This window comes from Cyprinodon tularosa, unplaced genomic scaffold (genome assembly GCF_016077235.1).
Source record: "Cyprinodon tularosa strain WSP-4 unplaced genomic scaffold, ASM1607723v1 ctg331, whole genome shotgun sequence".
Lineage (NCBI taxonomy): Eukaryota > Metazoa > Chordata > Actinopteri > Cyprinodontiformes > Cyprinodontidae > Cyprinodon > Cyprinodon tularosa.
The window spans coordinates 350952-374028 of NW_024039043.1; the positions used below are offsets into that span (position 1 = coordinate 350952).

The 23077-nt window shown below is 39.8% G+C and overlaps 1 protein-coding gene across 1 annotated transcript; it reads right to left on the reverse strand.

Moving 5' to 3' along the window:
* Positions 1-221: 221 nt before the first annotated feature.
* Positions 222-22460, reverse strand: LOC119789106 (phytanoyl-CoA hydroxylase-interacting protein-like). The gene is made up of 5 exons (XM_038293880.1): positions 21809-22460; positions 12121-12308; positions 10900-11074; positions 3650-3767; positions 222-1450 (listed from the first exon to the last, which is right to left on the reverse strand). Exons 1-5 carry the CDS (start codon positions 21912-21914, stop codon positions 913-915), a joined length of 1125 nt encoding a protein of 374 aa, XP_038149808.1. The 5' UTR covers positions 21915-22460; the 3' UTR covers positions 222-912.
* Positions 22461-23077: the final 617 nt, after the last annotated feature.

Consider the following 23077-nt stretch of genomic DNA (forward strand, 5'->3'; position numbering starts at 1 on the left):
TATATTTTTCTATGTATCTATATCCATCTATCTATATATATATGAATATAATTATATATATATAAATGTATATGAGTGCATTGATAAAAAAATAAATATTTTTTCACATTTCCTCTGCAAAAAACACATTTCATGGCTCTACTTTTTTTTCACTGATGATGAAATAAGAGCGAATGTTACGGAGAAAGTTTCTATGATAAAGGTGCTGGCAGCTTTAACACTCATGCTGCACAAAATTGCATCATGCTTTTTTTTTTTTCTTCAAAGTTAACAAATTGCTCACAGTTGGTCACCAAAGACACACTCAGAGACTGTTGCATTAGTACGGTTCAAATCCCACAGCGATTTAATGTCTGGTTTTTAATTCCTTTGGTATGAAAGAAATTTAAATGAACTGATGATGAGTTTTGGAGCCCTAGAAAGCTGTAGTACCGGTCCATGCCACTAGTAGGAGGTTAATAAAGGTCTGAATCAGCTTCATGATTCAGATGTAATGCTATATTAATCAGAAAATACAGTCAATTTAGAGTCTAAATTGCTAGTAAATAGTGCATCAGTAACACCGAGGCTAAGACTGGTCATTTAAGGTGGATAAAAGAAGCAGAAAGTTTAAAAGAAGCATTTTTAAATGTAGTTAAAGGGTTTGGTCAGGATGTAAATATCAGCTGACTGATAGAAGGATCTAATTTTTTTTTACCCTTATTTAGATGATAATGATTAAGAGTTTCAACTTTCCCTTTTTTGTCTTTTAATCTTTGAGAAATTAGGGTTTCAGATATGGAGGAGAGTAATGGGCCTTTTAAATCTGCTGCTTCAAGCATGTGTTTATATTCACATGGCCTTCCTTTGTTTTTGTGGATGGGGTCAGTTAAATTAAGTCTTCTCGCCCCTTTGGGACATTCACCCCCTCTTTTAGCGTCCCACGCTTATGTTGCAGGTCTTGCAGCTGGGGTCTTTCTTGGCGTTAACTGTGGAGAGACTCATCAGCTGGTGCCCGCTGATCTCCTCCACCGTGCCCAGAGCCAGGTCCACAGGCTCAGTGTAGATCACCTCCAAGATGACATCCTGGGCGTGGTGAAACACCAGACTGCCATCTTCATTCTGCTTGCAGGTCAGGAAGCGGTTGTTTCCGATGTCGAGGGCAGGAAGCCTCTGCTTGCAGAAGTCGTCGCCCGTGGAGCCCTTCGGAGCCAGAACAAGGATGACGTAGTGGTAGGCTGTGTACATGCAGTAGAAGTCTCCAAAGTAGAGATTGGTGTCGGGGTTGAAGAGCGCGTCTGCCTGGACCTCAAAACGAAGGCGACCATAGGGCGAGTCCTGTGGAGGCTTTCCAGTGTTGAACTCTGTGTTGCAGCTGAAGAAGATTCCCTCCAGCTTGCCGCTGATGGGTGAGCCGTGACTGCCACTGTTATCTTTCACTGATGGCAGCATCCGGTTCTCCTGCTCCTCCCTGGAGTTTGGAACAAAATCGGTTTAGCTTTTGCTAATTTTCCCTCAGAATCTGCAACACAGTTGTTTTTATTTCTTGTAATTCTTAACCATTTTTGTCTGTTTTTAAATACCTATTTGTTGGAATTGTATCAAAAGTTTGTATCATATATATATATTATACAGATATATAATACAATTGCACATGTTTGAAAAGTGATACCTGCTTTTCAGGATTATTTTGTGTTATGATATGAATAGAATCTTTTGAAGCATGTCTCTACAGCTTTATAAGTCAGACCAAATTGGGAGCATCTGTTTACAGCAGCTTTAAGGCCTTTCAAATGATTCCTCATTGAATTTAGATCCAGACTTTAATCTGAGCCTCCAAAACCATCAGTGTGCTTTGTTCTAAATTACTCCATTGTAGCTCCACATGTGTGTTTAAAGTTGTCCTCCTGAAAGGTGAACAATTTCTTATTTCTGAAGTAATTTTACCAGGATAACATGCAGGGTTTTTGCTCTGCTTCTATATAAAGTCAAAATGAACATAGTGGACATCAGAACCTTTTTCCTTATGTTGAATTTAAGGATGGCATGACTAGTTTGTTAAAGATTATCCCACCTGGGCTGTAGATATCTTTAGCTTCCCTACAGTTACCATTGGGGCTTTTTTATATAATAGTCTTCCTCAACCAATGGTTGGACTTGTCCTTATCTTTATTATGTCATACCTGATATGTTCTTTGATCTCTGTGATGCTGTTTGTTCACATATCTTTTTTTTTTTTGCAGAACCCTCAAAGCCTTCACAGAATAGCTGTACTTTTAATCAGTATGTTTAGCAGTCACAAACTTAGGCCTTTGCAGAAAAAAATCCTTGTTTTGGACTCAGACTAACCAATCAGACAAATCGATTAATCTGGCTTTATGTACAGTAGAGCTTTATGTGCAGTACAGCTAAATACAATGCATATCCCATTTTTTTTTATATTTTCTTTCTACTGCAGCTTAACATAACTGTGTTGACCTATGGTGTAAAATCCCAATAAAATACTTTAAATCTTGTGGTTGTAGTATGACAAAAGATGAAAAAGTTTTCCTAAAGTCAAAGAGATCTGGAATGAAAAAGTTACCAGCTAATATTACTATAATATGATGTACAAATACATCTTTTGACAGAATGACTAAACCACACCCAAAAATATAAGCAGTTTCAATTCTAACAAACATTTAATATAACAGGGTAAATTCCACAAAGAATCATTGTTATGTAATTAAAACTCTGTTTTTTTTTTAGAGGGAATAATGAAATATTTCCATCTCCTCACCGGGGATTGTCAGTTCTAGTAATCCCCACATGATGGGGCAGTTTACCAGAATTGCTTTCCATGAACTGATTCAGCTGCAACTCAGCAAAAGAAAAAAAAAAGGGAAGGAGGAATGACATCATGTTATACACAGCAGACAAAAGAGTGCTCAGAAGCTGCAGCTTAAGTAAAGAAACTGTTGTATAACTGGAAGCAATTCCCGTCAGCAATCCCATGGTAAGAAAACAGGAGAAGAAAATAGGAATGACGTTTTGGAAAATCTCTCTGCCAACTATGTGTGGCTAAGCGTTGCCGTGGGTTTGCTTTCACAACGAACATCCGGGGGTGAAAACAATCTTGTATCTATGGTTGTTTTAATGTGAAAATACATTTCCAGAAATATTGGGCTCTATTCTACTGTAGATTAATGTGACATCTTTAAATTTATGGAAGTAATTAAAATGCTTCACAACTAATGGTAATTTATTTACCTAAAGCAGCTGGAGAGAAACACTTTAAAGTAAAATTAGGAGGTCATCGTGCTGTTTGTACAGGAAATGGTTTCTATAGTAATGGCTAAACATGCAGAACAGTCTGCATCCTTGCAATATCAAAAAAAAAAAAAAAAAGATTTTTTGAGATTTAAGTCTTCGAGGGAGCTAGCTTCTATAACAGAAGAATGCTTCAATGGAGATTGCAATCCAACACTAGCTTTAAGGGATTTGAGTGAGTTGCATATCAATAATTGAACATATAAAGAACTCTATCTTCTTTTATTCAGGGTCACCTTGTTAAAGACTTTCATGATGTTAATAAAGTATGATTGATCCAGAAGAAACGAATGAGAAAGAAAGAAAATGATGACACAATGTCATATAAATGTATAAAGGATGATATTATAGCGATGCCCACCTAGCATGATCAAAGTACTCTTTATGCTGGTTCCTGTAGAAGACAGAGAAGCGCAGCATCCGCCCAGCAATGACCTCTGCCTTCTCCAACAGCTGGTTTAGATGCACTGTAGAGTAATCTGGGAAAGAATCAAACTTTTATTAGTAAAACAAAACAAATCTTAAACATATCTATAAACAGGTAATGGACCAGTAAGATCTCAGTTCTGCATTTGATATGTTCAATGCTAACATTCTTTTAGAAGGGCTTGATCATTTTTTTTTTAGAATTAAGGGAACAACAAAGAGCGAATTTTCTTCATTTCAGAATATTGCAAAAATTAGAAGTATCTTGTCCAGGGACGATGCTGAGAAATTAGTCCATGTATTTGTTTCTTCAGTTCTGAACTATTATAATTATTTACTAAAAGGAAATCCACAGACTATACAGTACTGTAGTTAAAAGCCTTCAGCCGATTAAAAATGCTGCAGCCAGAGTTCTGATGAAAATTAAAAACGAGAGATCATATCTCTCCTATCTCAGCTTCTCTTCATTGGCTTCCTGTTAAATCCAGAATAGAATTTAAAATCCTCCTTCTCACATATAAAGCCTTAAATCACCAACCTCCATCTTACATCGGAGATATGATTCTTCCTTATGTTCCTAACAGAGCACTTTGCTCTCAATCTGCAGGTTTACTAGTGGTTCCTAGAATTTCTAAAAGTGAAATGCGAGGTAGATCTTTTAGGCAGACACCATGTCTACTTTTAAGGCAAGGCTTAAAATTGAAGGCTTTCCTTTTTGACAATGCTTATAGTTAGAGTGGCTCAGGTTATCCAGTGTTATCTCTATAGTTATGCTGATATAGGCTTAGACTGCTGGAGGACATAGGGACCCTTTTCATCACTCTGCTTCTATCTCTACTGTCTCATTTCTGCAGTGTTTGTTAGTTCATTCTCTAACGTTATGGTCTATCTTGTTTTTTCCCATTATAATAGCTTCATCTGGTATTTTCCCATTTTGCTGTGACACCATACTGGAGAGAAATATCAGCTGTGGTGCTGCCATCAACACTTTTGTTTATAGATGTTGGAGCTTGGCCTGTTTCTCCAGTGTTGTCCTGTTTCTCTTACTATTACTAACTGTGTGTGTTCTCTTTCATCCTCTGACATGGAAGCTGGCTTGGTTCTCGTCTGCCTGGCTGTGTGGATCATGGATGGGTTTGCATGTGGAGCTGGTTGGCAGTCGACTTTTGTATCTTTGCTTCTTTCTGTATGCCGGCTTCTGTCTCCTTGAACTCCGGTCGGCCTCGGCAGATGGTCGCTCACACTGAGCCTGGATCTGCTGGAGATTTCTTTTTGTTAAACGAGAGTTTTTTCTCTCCACTGTCGCCACAAGCATGCTTGGTGTGAAGGATTGCTGCAGAGTCAATGAGTACCGTATTTTCACGACTATAAGGCGCACATAAACGTCTTTTTTTTCCCTCAAAATGTGCGGTGCGCCCTATGGTGCGGTGCGCCCTATGTGTGTTGCAACTGCGACTTTTGAGACCACCTCATTGAGGAGATGATGAAAGAGTGGCTGAATGTAAGGAGACCAGGTGTTTTTTTTCCACTCATCACCATCGCTGTTAATATGTGACTCCATGCGTGCCCATCTCACAGCTGGTGTGAAAAACATGGTGAAACAAATTAATGCTGTGCTCGCTGTGAACCAGGTGCAGCAGAAGCAGCAAGTTTACATGCAAAGTCAACGGTTGACGAGCGTATAGACGCAGCAAAAGGTCCCGCAGCGCGTTTTAAGGCAGCAGGCGCAGCGAGTCGGGAGCGCGCCGCCAACGCGCTGCTGCTGCTCGAGATGGAAAAAATTGAAGTTTTGCTGCTGGAAGCGCCGCATCAACCAATCAGAGAAGCTGATCTGGGAGCTGACAGCAAGACAGACACATCGCTCTGATGACATATGATTTTAAAGCAAATGAAAGGGCTGGATGGATGAGGAGATGATGAAAGAGTGGCTGAGGCAGGTGTATGTGAGGAGAACAGGTGCTTTTTTCCACGCATCACCATCGCTTTTAATACACTATATTGCCAAAAGTATTTGCTCACCTGCCTTGACTCACATATGAGCTTAAGTGACATCCCGTTCCTAATCCATAGGGTTCAATATGACGTCGGTCCACCCTTTGCAGCTAGAACAGCTTCAACTCTTCTGGGAAGGCTGTCCACAAGGTTTAGGAGTGTGTTTATGGGAATTTTGGACCATTCTTCCAGAAGCGCATTTGTGAGGTCGCACACTGATGTTGGACGAGAAGGCCTGGCTCTCAGTCTCCGCTCTAATTCATCCCAAAGGTGTTCTATCGGGTTGAGGTCAGGACTCTGTGCAGGCCAGTCAAGTTCATCCACACCAGACTCTGTCATCCATGTCTTTATGGACCTTGCTTTGTGCACTGGTGCACAGTCATGTTGGAAGAGGAAGGGGCCAGCTCCAAACTGTTCCCACAAAGTTGGGAGCATGGAATTGTCCAAAATGTCTTGGTATGCTGAAGCATTCAGAGTTCCTTTCACTGGAACTAAGGGGCCAAGCCCAGCTCCTGAAAAACAACCCCACACCATAATCCCCCCTCCACCAAACTTTACACTTGGCACAATGCAGTCAGACAAGTACCGTTCTCCTGGCAACCGCCAAACCCAGACCCGTCCATCAGATTGCCAGATGGAGAAGCGCGATTCGTCACTCCAGAGAACGCGTCTCCACTGCTCTAGAGTCCAGTGGCGGCGTGCTTTACACCACCGCATCCGACGCTTTGCATTGCACTTGGTGATGTATGGCTTGGATGCAGCTGCTCGACCATGGAAACCCATTCCATGAAGCTCTCTGCGCACTGTTCTTGAGCTAATCTGAAGGCCACATGAAGTTTGGAGGTCTGTAGTGATTGACTCTGCAGAAAGTTGGCGACCTCTTCGCACTATGCGCTTCAGCATCCGCTGACCCCGCTCCGTCAGTTTACGTGGCCTACCACTTCGTGGCTGAGTTGCTGTCGTTCCCAAACACTTCCATTTTCTTATAATACAGCTGACAGTTGACTGTGGAATATTTAGGAGCGAGGAAATTTCACGACTGGATTTGTTGCACAGGTGGCATCCTATCACAGTTCCACGCTGGAATTCACTGAGCTCCTGAGAGCGACCCATTCTTTCACAAATGTTTGTAAAAACAGTCTGCATGCCTAGGTGCTTGAATTTATACACCTGTGGCCATGGAAGTGATTGGAACACCTGATTCCAATAATTTGGATGGGTGAGCAAATACTTTTGGCAATATAGTGTATGTGACTCCATGCGTGCCCATCTCACAGCTGATGTGAAAAACATGGTGAAAAAAAATAAACGCTGTGCTCGCCGTTATCTCGGGGGTCTGACAAAGGAACTTCCACCGCTCGACATCGGTGTGAACCAGCCGTTCAAAGTAAGGCTGCGAGCGGCGTGGGAGCGATGGATGACCGACAGAGACCACAGTTTCAGGATAAGTGGAAGGCAGCGCCGGGCAAGTTACGCCACAGTTAGCGGATGGATTGTTGATGCTTGGACTAACGTGTCTGCTGGCTCTGTTGTTCAAGCTTTCGCAAAAGCCGGCATTATTTCTGAGGAGCCGCGCTGCACGGAAAGTGACTGACAGCGAAGAAGGGTAAATTAGCATGTCTGATTTAGCGCAGCTGTTTTATTCAGAAACAGAGGATGATGACTTTGATGGGTTTGATTAATACTTTGTAATAAATACATGAATAAAGCACAATCATACTCAGTTTTGCTCCCGCTGTATTTTTCTCCCTGAAAACTTAATTCAACAGCAGCCTCTGGGCGGGTCTCCTCCTCTTCACCGCGGTGGCTGGCAGGTGTTTTTTCATCTAAATAATCTAAATCTTGCAGCTATATTTGCTGTGATCAGTGGGAATAAAGTAGTTTTAATATGTTTTTAAGTGAGAAAGTCCACCTGAAAACTTAATAATTGCAGTCAGTTCATCCAGATTATCTATTTCTGTCAGGGGCGCTCAGACCCCCACATACCAGCGGTACACCGACAGTAGAAATCCGTTCAACAGCAGCCTCTAGGCCGGGTATCCTCCGGGTTCATGCAGTGGCTGGCAGGTGTTTTTCATCTAAATAATTTAAACTGCAGGCACCAGGATACCGGTAATAAAAGCGAACAAATTCCGTCGGCAGGTTTCAGGATTTTAAGTTAATTTAGGAGTGATCACAGCGCTGTGTCATCTGAGATGTGTCTGTCTCACGGTCAGCTCCCAGGTTTGATTAATACTTTGTAATAAATACATGAATAAAGCACAGTCATACTCAGTTTTGCCCCCGCTGTATTTTTAAATACGCAGTAGAGGTATTTAAAGGTAGTAGAGGACATGTACCTGTATATAAAAAACGCGCCCTATAGTCCGGTGCGCCTTATGTGTGTGTTAAATACAGAAATGGGACACATAACTGAGAGTGCGCCTTTTAGTACGGTGCGCCTTATGGTCGTGAAAATACGGTATATGCAATCAGCTGGTTTTCCTTAGAAAACTTTGAACTGATCTGACAGTTTGATCTGGTTGAATAGTCTCTATAAAGTGCCTTAAGGTGACATGTGTTGTGAAGTGGTGCTAAATAAGTAAACTGAATTGAATTGAATTAGATCTGCATTTTTTAGTAATTTATGTTGACTATTCACTTATAATTAAGACAATGTTTGCATTCCCAAAGAAGAAAGGATAATGCAATTATTCCCCACTTAATTTTCTCTTCCCCATTGTTAAAAAAACATTTATTCAAATCTTGTAATGTGATTCTACGCTCTCGCACCACATCAGGGTCTCTTTTCCTAATTGAGTGTGGTTACAAGTCAAAATAATGAAGGGAATTCTCCATCTCATAAGCCCAAAACACATCCCACAAACAAGCGCTTCAAGACAAATGCTGATTTGTTTTTACTTTTAATCCAAGAACTAGATTTTTTTTTTTAAACCTGATTGTTGCCATAGTGGACACTATGTTTAAGTCTGATTACACTTTTTGATAATACATTTTTGTTCGTTTATTGACATATATAAAAGGATTTTTCTAAAAAGCAAGGACATTAAAAATGTTGACCTCACTTCTCTCCTATATAAACTGCTTTTTTTATCTGTTTCAAAACCTAATATAAAGGAGGCACCACCCATCCTTTCAATATTGTTCACCTAAGGTATTTGCCAACTGTGCAAGGCTTTATCTAAAGGGAAGATGCCTTGTTTACTAGATTCCTGAAGCACCTCAGGTGAATCCATTTGATTTGAAGGGCCAGCAGCTCCACTCTGAGCTCTCCTCAGATTATGGAGTAACTTTTGGAGGGAGAGCCAAACCGGTACTGTCGAAGCCTCACAAATATGTTAAATCTTTCTGGCAAAAAGGTTGATCACACAAACCCCTGATGAACCAGCTTTAATTAATCTCACTGTCACATTAAATGTGGGCTACATACCACTGGATCTGTAAACAAAATCATGCAAGGAAGTTTATTAAGGAAATACATCACCAGAGAATCAAAATAAACATGTACAATATTACTTTGTAGCCACTCATCTTGTGGGGTATTCGAGTGATTTCAGAGAGACTTGTTTCACTTTGTTCAAAAGATATTCTGGAAATTATTGCAGGCATTGAGTCTGATGAAATTTTTCCTCCAAGCCAGCATACAGATGAAGCTCATTTCAGTCGATGGTTGCCAGGATTTCTTTATTTCAGTCATGATCGATATCTTTTGACTAGGTGAGATTTTCTTTTTTGCTCACCTTCTAATTTGCCATGAGATAGAGCTGTGCACATATTACAGCAGATAAAGCCCTAATTCCATCTATCCATCTCTTTTTTCCCTATCTCTTGCAAACAAAACACTTTTCACTTTGATTATGAAACATCAGAATTAAAGGAATATCTCTTCACACTCCAAACTGCTTTAGATGATTTCTTGAAGCAACCAACAGAATCACACCAATTGCAATCAGCAAACACGAAATCTTGAGGTTCATTATCAGTTCGCCTCTTTGGGAGGCTGTCTGGGAAGAAAATTGTTTAAGCAACAAAACAAAAAGAAGTTTATGAGCTTCGATAAAAGAATACATCTGGTTCAGTGCTACACAGCCAGGATCCAAGGGTCAGTAATCATTTTAAGCCTTCTTTCTAACATCCTAAGGTAATCTTTCCCAGGAGGCTGAGAGAAAGCATCTATTGATCCACACTCTCCATTCCCCACCAGTCTGCTCTGTCACCTCATAGGTGTTCTATCAGTTCTCTGTGAAAAACTGAAAAAGACTCAGAATGTCTAATAAAGAACACTGTGACTTGAGGGTTAGTAGAGCCTGTCAAGCTGACAACCAGAAAACTACAGAGCTATTAACACCATATCAGGATCTAGTCAGCCTGATTCATCCATAAATTCTGAGGCACAGTTAAATAGAAAGCTTTTTAGAAAAATCTCGCTTTTGCTGAAATATTCTCCCTCTTAAACTTCATTATTATTACTTTATTTTTTTCTTTCATTTTTCTAAGGAAATAAAAATATTCTGTGTCTGTGTGACCAGCAAATAGTAACAAATGAAAAAGAGAATTTCTGTTTTAAAATGTTGTTGTTTGTTTATTTCTTGAGCATGGGAGCTTTTTGATACTCATCCAGCACTCTTATATTCATTACAAATCAGTCTTTCCTGATTTTTACTGTGGTTAAGAATATTTTAGTTTTGCGCCTGTATTACACCAATAAAATTTAACTTAACTGAATTTAATGAGATGTTTAATCTCAAAGTCTGTACTGTTGCTGGTTGCCAGAGCTGAGGGCAGAGGGGCGACTCGGCAGCGAACAGCTTAAGCTGTTATCTTCTACCACCCTGCACACCCGCTTTGATAAACTACACCCCCAACCCCACCCACTCACTCTCCTGTCCATTCCCTCCCCTCCCCCGCTCTAAGCCTCTTGGTTGTTATGTTATGCGACACTAGAATTCACGGACATATAGCGCAGCTCTCCTCTGTTTCATTCCTCTATTTCCTCATCACCCATCGTCCATCTCTGGACTGAACCTCTCAGCAACTCACTACATAAGAATTTCAATATTCTTGATTTCTCTGCATTGTTTTTCTTTGTGTGGGTTTCTGTAATCCACTCAGAAGCCTTCTAATCTGAAAGGCAGCTCTGATGGAAGAAAATAGGGAAAATACATGAATTGGTCTGTTTGTGTTCTTACGCACCAGCAGTACAGAACTCAATGATCTCGCTCCACTCAGAGACAGCGTAGTCCCCATCTGTCTGTTTCGATGCAGTCTGGACCGCAACAGTGTACTCTGTGCGGGGGCTCAGGAACCAGTGGCCCCGGACCGTCATGGGCAGGGGGACCGCCTTGGCTACGAGCTTGGTGGGAACATCCTGATGAGGAGAAAAGCAGGATTACAGGCAAGGGAAGAGGTTTGGGGAGAAGGACAATTGTGAAAGGACTAAATTACTGAGTATGAGATTGCTAGTCTCTGGCTTTTGCTTTAGCTACACACAGATATTTGTAAATTCACACATCATCTGACCAGGTCATTTATACACTCAAACTGCTCTGTCATATCCCATCAACGCCCCCCGCCACACAGGTATCAGTTGGCTTTAGCAGCTCAGTGATTGGACTGACAGCTCCTGCCTAGCAACAGAGTCATCCTGCTACAACAAAGCAGAAGGAGAGGTCCTCTGCAGAAGGGTTCAAGCCAGATAAAACAACAATAATGTTTACTAAAAAATGTTAAAAAGAGATCCTTTCTGTTGGTGTAAAAAGAGAGAGGTGTGAAGATGTTGCTAGCCCATTGGAGGTCTTTGAACAAAGCCGTCTTGAATCTTCTACTACATTATAAAACAGGGGAAGGGCCCCCAAAGCAAGAGTTGGCCCCCAGGAGCTGTAGAATAAGTATATTTCTACATGTAAATTGTCTCATAGAGTAACACTCGTCAGAATTATTCACATGTAAACTTTTCTCAACTGATGACTGAATCTTTACAAAAAGTAAAAGAAAAATCTTGTACTACTTTCAAATTTGCATAATTCTTATGAACTTGATTCAAGCAGCAGTGCACATTTGTTTAATCTGTGGCTTTATTCATTAAGCTATAAAATGGTCAAGTTAGATGAAGGATATGAAGATAATATAAAGCCTTGTACCATCTCTGCTGAATTAATCACCATCACATGCTATTTAAGAAGATAGTTACAAAATCAGTTAAAGTTAACACAAACTACCAAAAATCCACTTTAAGCAATGATGATTCAGTTCTTTTTAACAAAATTAATAATTTTGTGAAACTGTTATAATAATGAGCCAATATTTGTTTTCAAAAGGCCACACAGCCCGTAATAAGAGCCTGTTGGATGACTCATCTCTCAGTGACAACCTCCCTTAAAATGTTGTTTATCTGCCAGACTCAAGCATCATTACCTTGTGTTTGAACTTGTTTGAGTTTTTGTTCTCCTTCTTATTCAGGTCAATAAAGTAGTGAGTGATGCGTTCTTTGCTGCGCGCCTCCATGTCCCAGCAGATCTTGAAGGAGTCGCAAGTGATGTTGCTGATTTTGATGTTCTGAGGAACAGGGAGCTCCTCCATGCTGCCATCCTGGGATTTGCTACCTGTATGATTGAAAACGGAACCCTGTTACCAAAGAGCAGCACATTTATTCACACATTGCTTTAGAATATTTGCTTGCCTAAACCGAATAGTGATAATAAATAATACTATTTTATCTACACCATTCAAAACATTAAATCCTGAACTAAAGCATCTTGTTACCCACAGGTTTCTCTACCACCGTAGTGACTCGGGCTTTTAAAAATACTGCATTAGGTATTCGACGCATACCATTTACAGTATAGCCATCAAAACGCACAGTGGGACACAGCTACTTACTGTATATGCTGCCATGGAAACAGCAGTTTCTGCACGCTGTTGCATGCATCTGCTTCACAGAGCCTCAGCATTATTGAGTATCTCTGCTTTTCTACTGCCCTCTCTAAGCAGACCTTATTCTCATCTGTTTTATGAATATACTGAAAGGTGGACAGGATTTCATTTTTGTCACACCATCATTAACCCTTTAACTAAAAATGTAATGCCTTTTAACAAATGCTGTGGGTAAATATTCTATGACCTATTCTTACACAGCTCAAAGTTCACCCAGAGGCTGATGGAAAAACAAAGCCCGGCTGTATAAGAGCTTTGTCACATTGGACTCTGAGACGCCCACTTGGCATGGTAACAATGCATTTTCTGTGTATGCTCTGGGGTCTGAACACAGCAGTGAGTTAAATTCAAGAATGCAGTATTTTTTCGGGGGTAATGTTCAATATGACTGGGCTTTATAGAGGGTTAACAATAGCTGGAGTACTGAAGCATGGAAAATCCATCTCCGCTGGTTCTCGGGAAGAGCCAGAGATAAAAGAGTGGGCTCGTAATTGGGTTTGTGCACTCTACACCTCACCTCCAAGTAATTCTTAAACAGTAAAGCTTTTGTAGATTGATTCTCTTAAAATTCTCAAGCAGAGGGTACCTTTTGAAACACCTACTATGTAGCTGGAGCAATGAAAGCAGATTAAACTTGCAGTCACTGCCCTTTCATAATGAGACTCAATTAAAGCCCTCACTTATTTTCTGCCGTTTGGTCACAACAGGCTGTTTCCAAAATGTAATTCAACATTTAAAGGTTGAGAGCGTCTGACCGTAAACCACAGGGCCATGCAAAATTAACTTTAATGTATTTCTTGTTGGATTTCCTTTATTACACCAACTCAATGCAGTAGATAATTATAAGGTGAAATAAAAAAGAGGATTAAAGAAAAGACGTCTTTTTAAAGCTGTTCTGCAAATAAAAATCTAAGAAAGGTGACATGCATTGGTAATCACCTAAACTAACTGTGCAACCCATTATAAAAATCAGCCTTAGCAGTCACCCATCAGTGCTTGGACTCCCTTTAGGATTTTTTTTCTGAGTGTAACTAGATCTGTTCTGTAAAAGACCCTGAGGTTTCCTAAGAACCAAACCTCATCAAGAAAACAAACTATTTGCAGATGTAAAGATAACTTATCTCTAGTGTATCTCTAGCTTTGAATATCTGCTTCCCCAAACGGACAGTCTGGTCAAGTAGAGCATTGATCAGAAAAGTTGCAAAGATCTGGACTTGATGGAAAAGATGCAAACATGCAAAAAAAAAAAAAAGCATTGTGTTTGCTATAAAACTTATACAACCCAACACACCTCCCCAAACACTGGATAATATTATCTTATTAGAAATGCAAAAAGTAATCTAATTGTGATTAGATTTTTTTTTAACTGCTAAGCAGTAAACTACATATGCAATAATTTAATGAAACAACCAAATGAGTCTGACTGCAGTAGTAAAAGGAATTCAATCATTGTAGATCTAAGATACAAACGTTCTCATGTGTTTGCTTTATTAAAATAAAAGCACAGAGTTTCTCAAATTTAAAAAATACTAAACAAAACTTGCTGTGTTTAGATAAGTTTTCTAAGTGGGGCACTTTGATTGAATCTCATAGTGTGTTTGTTAACCTGCTTACTATGAAATTAAAATGAAAGCTAAAAATATGGTTAATTTAAAAACAAGTGCCGTAATCAAAATTTTGTATTAATTTGTCAACATTTATTTTGGAAAGCCTTGAATTAGATTCTTCTGAAACTGTTATTGTGAGGGCTGCAAATGGTCCCTGGGGAAACAGATTAGAACAGGTTCAGTCAGCATCCATTTTACCATCTTTGACAAGATCTGCAAACTGATATCAACAGGTGCTCTTTATCCAGTTTTAACTATTTCCCAGAGAATGTTTCCCAAACTACTTTGTTTATGAATGTGTGAAGCTGGAAGAGTAATTTCATAGAAGACTTTCAACTGTAACTGCAGAGAAGGAAGGATTCTACAGGTGTTTACTAAACAGAGAGAGGACATAAAAGAGCATGGCACACTTTTCCAATATGCTGGTAAGGAAATGTTAAAAACAATTTAATATTGACTTTAACAGATCACTTAAATTGGTTGGTTTCAGTCAGTGTCTTTTGCAAGACACTGACTGAGCATTAAAGGCTCATATTAGAATGACCCCACATTTACAGTCAGCTTTCCTAAATGTAATATTTGTTATGCATGTATCTCCCAGATTTTACAAGGCACAAAGGGTAGAGCAACTCTTTGTTATGAAATAAACATGCCTCCCTCTGAGTGCACTTGGCCTGACTTCTCCGAGCTTACAGGACACTCCCAGTCCTCTCTATGTTGATTGGTGAAAACATCCTGTCCTGCTGGTGGTCTGCATTTAAAGTGCACATCTCATTAAATCCAAACCCCACTGAGCTGATTAATTTGGCTCAGACTGAGGGGTCAGCTCGAGACATGACGAGGCACAGCTAGGAGAGGAGGCATTGCATCAAGTCAGTGCTGACCAGACAGCGATGTTAGTGCTGTAAAGACCCATTTGAGACAGGGTGGTGCTGACCTTTACCAAAGTCTGAAAAAAAGAGTTCTGCTATCATTCCCTAACATCTAACTTAAGCAACACTGAAATATAGCTGAAAGGGGTTACAAAAGACTTCTTCGCAAGTGTTTTTGAAAAATCCTTAGTGTGCTGCTCATTTAATCTAGTTGAAATGTATTCTTTTTTCTTAAACATGTGCTGGACACTAACAAAAACAAAACAAATACAAATAAAAATGTTTCTCTGTTGCAAAATCCTTCCTTTTCTTCTTTGCTTTGAATGTGTTTCTTTCCACAGTGAGGTTGTTCCTTCAGAACTAAACTCAGCAAAGCTTTATCCTCTTCACTTCCTGTGACTCCATCATACTAATTCATCTCCTGTTTACTGCAGTGCTACTGTAACCTAATTCATTTATAAACAGAGGCTTAATACAAAGACACCACACCTTCAGTAATGTGCTCTAATACTGCCTCCAAAGACTATTAGTCAGTACTTTTATGCAAATATATATGAACACTAAAATACAGGCAGATGTTGAGTGTCTTCTGAAACTTTTCACAGTCTTTTTGTGGATCCAGGTAATGGACCCACATAGAGGAAGAGCAGAATTATTCTGGAAGGAAGATGATACATAATTTACAATTCATTAACAAGGATGCAACATAGCTCTATGATTTAATACTTTGTAAATCATTAGTAGTTAGAATTTTTTAGGGTATGTTCCGTCTTATTAGATGGACTACATCTGAATAATAATAATCATGTATTCTTAACTGGACAGTGACTGAACACTGAATTTTAACACGTCTTTGTGTTTATCTAAATCCTCTTAACCATGGCTGTGAGGTTCTTCTCATCCACTGAATCTCTGCAATCATTCTCAAGTCTCTTGCAGCTTCTAAACATTTTCCTTCCAGGATTTCCCTATTTTACTACCATTTTTCCCAATCTACCCTGACAAAACTTTCCAGTCTCAAGTGGAGTAAAAGCATCCCCACACCATGATGTTGACACCCAGAGGGGTTTTTAGGGTGATGTCCACTGTGGTGCACCTTAAATACATATTATGCATGTTAGGCACACAGAGAAAAAACACTAGAATTTCCTTCTTGTGGGACCTTAAAGGGATTTTCTATTCTACTCTATTCTAAAATAAGTATTAACTTATGCACTTTTTTCTGTTTCTCCTGTGTTAATACTGCACAGTTATTCCATCTGTTTTTGGTGTCATATTTATTTCTGTATCATTGTCCCATATATTATTTGTTGGACTAATGTACTGATTGTCTTGCCTCCTGCTTGCATTTGGCTCCTACATCTCATCAGTTATTGACACCACTACCTAATTATTGATATTTTTCCTCCAGCTTTTATTGTCTTTACACTGTCACAAGTACAGAGAAACGAAATGAACTCTCTGCATTTAACCTGTCCCCTTGGGGAGCAGTGGGCTGTCGTTGTGCGGCGAGCAGGGAGCAGTTTGTGCCCTAACCACTAGACCGTGACCCCTCTAAAAATAAATTACAATCTACTTTTGTCTTTTCTTATCACATTCGATCCCAATTAAAATAAATTCAATTACGTGTTGTTTTAATGGTAAAAAATTTTGAAAATGCTCAGATTATGAAAAAAAAAATTTTCACAGCATTGTATGATCAAAACCACTAACTGTAAACAAGATAAGCCAGACTTTCTCTGTGGGAAACTAGTGCTTGCTCTAAATCTTTGGGGACTGAGAGAGTAGAGGATGAAAAATGGAGGAGTGAGAGCCAAGCTAGATGAAGGTCAGGCTGTGAGAAAGAGGCAAACTGTTAAGTCCCTCACAGGAGGCCTGAACCCTCATCTAGACTTAAATTAATGTGCTAGCATTACGCCCTCGGCTCCATGCTCTTGGATTTGCACAGTGTTTAATTTGGATGGCATATAATGTTACCACAAAGACATATTGTGCCATGCTTCTGTTGTTTTGCCTCATCATCTTATGGACTGTAATGCTTTACTACACAGAAGATGGAGGCTGGTTTTAACACATCATGATTAAGCCTAAATGAGACAGTTTATGAGCCTTTATTTAAGAGTTCAGAAGCACTGATTAAATGTGCAACTCCCTGTGGAGTTTGCAATGACCCAGGAGAGCTCTGCATGCTTCAGCAGAGCACCAAGTGTCAGGATGCAGAGATGTCTGCTCCGCAGGAAAGCTATTAAAGTGGTTAGCTAAATCAGTGAAACTCAAACAAATGCATCTTATTGTCTGCAGCCCTTTTTTTCAGTGCGTCGTTTAGTCCTTGGAGATGCAAAAATGTCAATGAAAATCTTGTTAAGATCCATATGCAGCTAATTCCTAATGCATCTGGTAGGAACTTGTTCCAGTCACACCTTGTGGTATTGTGTATTACCTTTCAGCAGCAATTTATCGACAATTCAGTCTGTCTGAACAGTTTTAATGTGATCTCCATGTTGCCATGTCCACCACATATAACTAGAGCTCCATTTCAGAGCTCTGATAGTGGGAATGGAAAATCATGCTAGATGATAATTCGAATGCACAAGCAAACACTTAGACAAGCCATCTGAAGTACAAAATGCAAGTCTAAAACCAAAATGTAAACATGAACAAACTAACATTTATCAGATCAGATACCCAGTGCCCTTTAAAAAAAAAAAAAGCCAATTGTTGTTTTTGTCCTACCATAGGCCAAACTGAGATTGGAACCATGCTGTGAGCAAGAAAACATCTTTCAGAGTGTGACAAACAATGTGCTGCAATGGAGTCAATTGTTTCCCACACCTTTCGCCATGCAGACAAAAGCAAAAAGAAAGACAAGAAAAAAAAAACAAAACAAGGAATATATTTTTCAAATCTTTCTTTCCCCTCCCCAGCAGATTAAGATGGGGGCTGACAAAATTTTTTAGAACTGCAGTTTATTGTTTGCATATGATTAAAATAAAAAGAAATAACACATTTTTTCTTTTTCGTATTGAAGTCAAGAATTTCTGGAGGTACTCAGGAGTTTTGCAATACTTTGCTAGGGTGATAACTATTACTAAAGTGGATGTTCTGAATTACAATGAATGGGAAAGTTAACAATTCATTAAGTGGTTGTATAACATTTGTAGGTTTTGCCAACACAGTCATGGCACACAGCTGCTAAAACTGAATCTAAAATGTTAGCTTACTCAAATCGTGTCAGAAGGCAGGCATGCTGCTACTTGGTATTGGGCAGAATCATCAGTACAGTAAATGGGCCTGTTTATCTACGTATCTGTGTGGAAGTGTCATGTTTTATGAACCAAAATCCAACAGGCCATTTTGAATCAGATGGAAATAATCAAACCAAAATATATCGATGAATGGCCCTTCTAAAAATATTTATCCTTGCATATAAATCATTGGTCTCAAACTCAAGTTCTTGAGGGCGTTTGTCCTTCAACTTCTAGCTGCGTCTCTGCTTCAACACATCTGGCTCCAGTGTGAGCTCATTAGCAGAGCTCTGCAAAGCCTGACTTCAAATTCTTCACACAAAATGATCCTGCATGTGTAGCCTCAGTTAAAACATCCCCCACCCCTCATGCTGAAGATACACATGTAGTAGCCACATGAATACAGTGAAGCTTTAACCCAATCTTTAACACAGGCAACACAGAAACAAGTTGTTTCCTACTGGGCATTGAAAAGCTCAAACAGGCCTCCATGTGTATGAGAAAGCTCTATGCATTCATTCCCTGGCTCAGTGTAGGCAGGCAAATCTCTCATGCAGGCAATTAAATATTAATAGGATTCAGATAAATTTAGAAACCAAAAGAGAAATGAATGCGTTCTGCATCGACTGGATGGGATGACACACCGTTTCCAAGAAAGGGTGAACATGGATAGTTTGAGGCAGAGAGAGTCTGACTATCTAGTCAATGCAGGCTAAACTTTAACAAGACGTTTTTACAATCAAACTAAAACTACGTAGCTTCTACAGCGGCCACTTTGTGTTTATAAACTTTGGTTCAACAAAGTTTTTGCCTACATGCAGATTTCTCTTTGAATCAACACATAGTAATATAAGACATAGAAATAAAAAAATATTTTTTTAAAACAATGTTTTCATTCATTCACAGAGAAAAGTATAAGCCTGTTTATCTAAAATCATTTGTAAATTAAATATTCTAACTGATTGTATCAACAGCCATTAAGCCTTTTATATCATTTTAGCAACATTAGGGGGGATAAAATGATAGGGGGGGGCTTTTGGGCAGAAACTCAGGGAGATTTTGGTATATACATGGTGACTGCAAAACTTCATTCAGAGATGGATATGCTGGTACTATATTGACTGATGACCTACTGCGCAACCAAGGTGATTTTGATTTAATAAGGTCAGGAACCAATGGCCAGACATTCTAGCATAGAAAATGTTGGTAGAACATAGAAATTTTGGTTCAGTTATATATGTCAAGTCATCAAGGTGCTCAAGCTTTAAAGCTGCCACAGACATCACACTACCACCACCATGCTTAAATGATAGTATTAGATTACCTGATGTATCTCAATGCACTACATCCAAACATATTCGCTTTTCTCCACCAGTGAACAAAATCTTCCTACCAGACTCTTAAGGGAAAATAAGACCATTCTGTAGGAAATATGCTACCCTTCATTGTGTCTTTTTGTTCAGCAGTGAAGGTTGAGCAATGACCACTAACCTTGAAATGATTCCTGCTTCTTTTACAACCCAGAGGATGATTAACCCTGGTGAGTCATCAACATACTCTTAAAAGAAAGAAGATAAGTGTCTGCTGCTGGGAAAGATCCCCATAGTTTCAAGTTTGTGGGTAATGCCTCCCAAAGTGATTTGTTGGAGTCCAAAGAAAAGCCTTGGTGACAAATTCCCAGACCGCTGAAGGTCAGAGAAGTTTTATTCATTTGGCATCATAGGTTGCTTTTTTAGAAATGCTAGCCTTGTTCATGCTGTCAGACAGGTTATATCAAAGCAACTATTGATCATACAGGTCTGGCAATAATCCAGAATGTGTCTGATTAAATAAAACAAAGAAAAAAAAGAAAAAAAGAAGAAACAATTTTAATCAACTCATATTCATGACTTATCAAGAGGGTGCAATTACGTTTTTTTTATATAACCTCAAAGTGGTTTAGAGAACTTTAACCTTAGTAAAATAAAATTACTGATTACAATAATAGATTTTACATATAATTAGACTAATAAATATGGATACAAATGAAAAAACCTGCAAGAGGATAAACAGTTTTTAACAGCATTGTGTGTGTTTTTGTTTCTGTCAAAATCAAGCATTTGCCAAAACTGAGGAATAAAACAATCGAAGGAAAGATTTGGTCATTGGTTGTAAAATAATAAGAAATTATAAATGCTTTCAGATCAGTAGTTATCACAAATTGTTGTCCTTCCAAGTGATCCGAGTACCTGAATATTTTAAATCCCAACAGCCAGTTTTGAGCTTATGGAGAGCATGGACGTTGTTGATACAGCAACACAAAAACAGAGAATATGTGGGCGTCTCAAGGACACAGAAGTAGCTACTACTTACACAAGTAACTGTGGTGCAAATGCAAGACTCACCCTAAACACTGTTTGAAAAGCTGCACAACCAAGCCCAACCTATATACAATTACTGAAATGAAAGAGTCAGAATGATGCCAACAAAGCACTGAGATAATATAAGGACATTATGTTTTGTTGCAGTGTGTGAAACCGCTATGGTAAAGGAGAAAACGTGGCACTATGGCTGCACTGTGATCACATGCTTGCATTAATGAAGATAAATCACTGACTTCTCTGGCCAATTCAAATTTAAATGACTATAATCAGAAAGACCTTACATGTCTTCCATATGACCGTATTTCACAGGTTTAGAAGTGAATTAATACACAATTAATCTATCCAAAGAGGCACCTTTGTGACCAAGCCTCAGATGTGGAATCAGTGCTGTGTAATTGCACTGATGGGTGTGCGGGGCTGCACCGCCTGTGCATGCTCCTCTGGGTGCAGCCATGTTTTAGCTTTCTATTCCTCATGATGACTTGCTTTTCCTCCCATTCGTGCACCAAACATTTTTCATGGGGGAGAAATTTCGGCTGATTTGAACTCTTGTAATGTTGAAAAAACTGCAGTCATGTGTTCTATTTTCCCCTGCTGCTGAATTTGATAACTTTTCAGCCTGTCAGTAAGAGACCAGAAACGTGGCTTGAGGCCATACTGATGGGTTTGATAAGACATTCAGTGAAATGTTGATATATGAATCCATTGCAATTACTGCAAATAGCTATACTGGAAAAACAAATGCAGCTTTTCTCAGAGAGAAGATGAGAAGAAGCGCTGATCAGCTATAGGCGGGGTTGGTGCCTTTCTCTGTCCACGCCTGTGGTGCTGAAATAAAGGCGCTTATCAGCTGCCGACATGTGCGCGTTCAGTCCGCTGGAACAGACAGTTAATTTCAACAAAGACCTCTCATTATTCATTTGGATAAATTCAGTTATTTTAACTGCACACACGAGGGCACAGTTCATTTTTCTTGCAGAGTCACCGGCCCATGCTCATTGTCCAAACTACAGGTTCTGAATGCAGTTCACACCAAAAAGAGCATTCCTCCCAACTGTTTGCACACAATAACAGACACTCACCGTCTCTTTCGCATAATTGTATGGAATCCAGGCTCAGGTCCTTGATCATCCCCTCGCAGGGACTTAATGGGCTGGTGATATTGTGCGCCAAACCTGGTACCTCCATCGCTGCTTAGGGGTCTGGGTGATGCTACTGGTTTGATCGCAGCTTAAATATCGTAGACTGGGACTTGCAGAGGACAAAAGGCGCTCTTCAGCAGAGGCAGAGGAAGGAGGAGAAGAATGAGTCCGATGTCCAGCCCCGCTCTGCCGCTCACAGCCCTTCCTCACCGTCTCCTGGGTTGTGGCGCGTTGATAGTGGCGCGTCAGCGAAATCGCCACGGGCTCGAACAGCGCAACGAGCCGCCGGTCCAGCTGCAGCAAGAGGCAAGGCAGCCGCTGCAGAAAACGTGTTAATAATCAGTATCCGCTTCCAGCACTTCTTGCCGCACAGCTTCTCTGTCCTTGCAAGGAGCCACACGGAGCCACAAGTGTGCGCACTGTGAGTGGGTCCTGACTGTGAGCCGCTGCGGGACAGTTAAACATGAATAGTTTAGAGGATTACCGCAGTCTGCAGACTCAGTGGCTTCTTATGTAACCAGATTAGGCCGGTGGTTCCCCTCTGTTTTAGGTCTGCAGCTGAACTGTGCTGCTCACATGCACCCTTTCTTTCCAGTTTCACGTCCAACGTCATCCCTGCCCGGCATAACACATGTCCTTATTTGGTAAGGTGTACCCCTCTGTGCTTCAGGAGCGCAGGTGCAAATGGACTGTGCCATAATGAGCTGGGGGACTTTAATAGGTGATAAAATGATGGTAATGAATGACCAAAGCATTCTATAGGTCAGACTACTCTTCTAGAAAAAAAAATGTGCAGTATAAATGCAAAACCCAGATTGTTGACCATAAAGTCATTTTAGAGTAGGGTTGCTGGCGAATTTAATTCTTGCTTTGAAAAAGCTCCACTGCTATTACAACTGCATCTACTGAAGGTCCCCTTTAGCTTTACAATCCTTGGTCAGTCTTTGTAAAATAGCTGAAACTCAGTTTGGATGGTGCTTGGAAACAGCAAGCCTTATAGATTCCTTTATTTGATTTAGAAGCTTACTTTGACTATGCCATGCTGATACAGAAATATGTTTTGATCTTTACCTCTGTTACACTGTCAAATCTTTAGCAACCAGTTCAGCAGATCATTAAGCTAACTGATTACAGGACCCTAATCCTAACTCTACAGCACAACAGAAAACAACAGAGAAGTAGAAAGAACAAAGAAATTCTGTGCAGTAA

Bases quoted from the DNA above. Each gene is read 5' to 3' on its own strand.
- LOC119789106 (XM_038293880.1), bottom strand. From the start codon at position 21,914: ATGGAGGTACCAGGTTTGGCGCACAATATCACCAGCCCATTAAGTCCC. The intron at 11,075-12,120 runs GTAATGATGCTT...TCTCCTCATCAG, and splicing joins CAAACAAGTTCAAACACAAG to GATGTTCCCACCAAGCTCGT. The intron at 3,768-10,899 runs GTGCGTAAGAAC...ATTCTTTCCCAG, and splicing joins CATTGAGTTCTGTACTGCTG to ATTACTCTACAGTGCATCTA.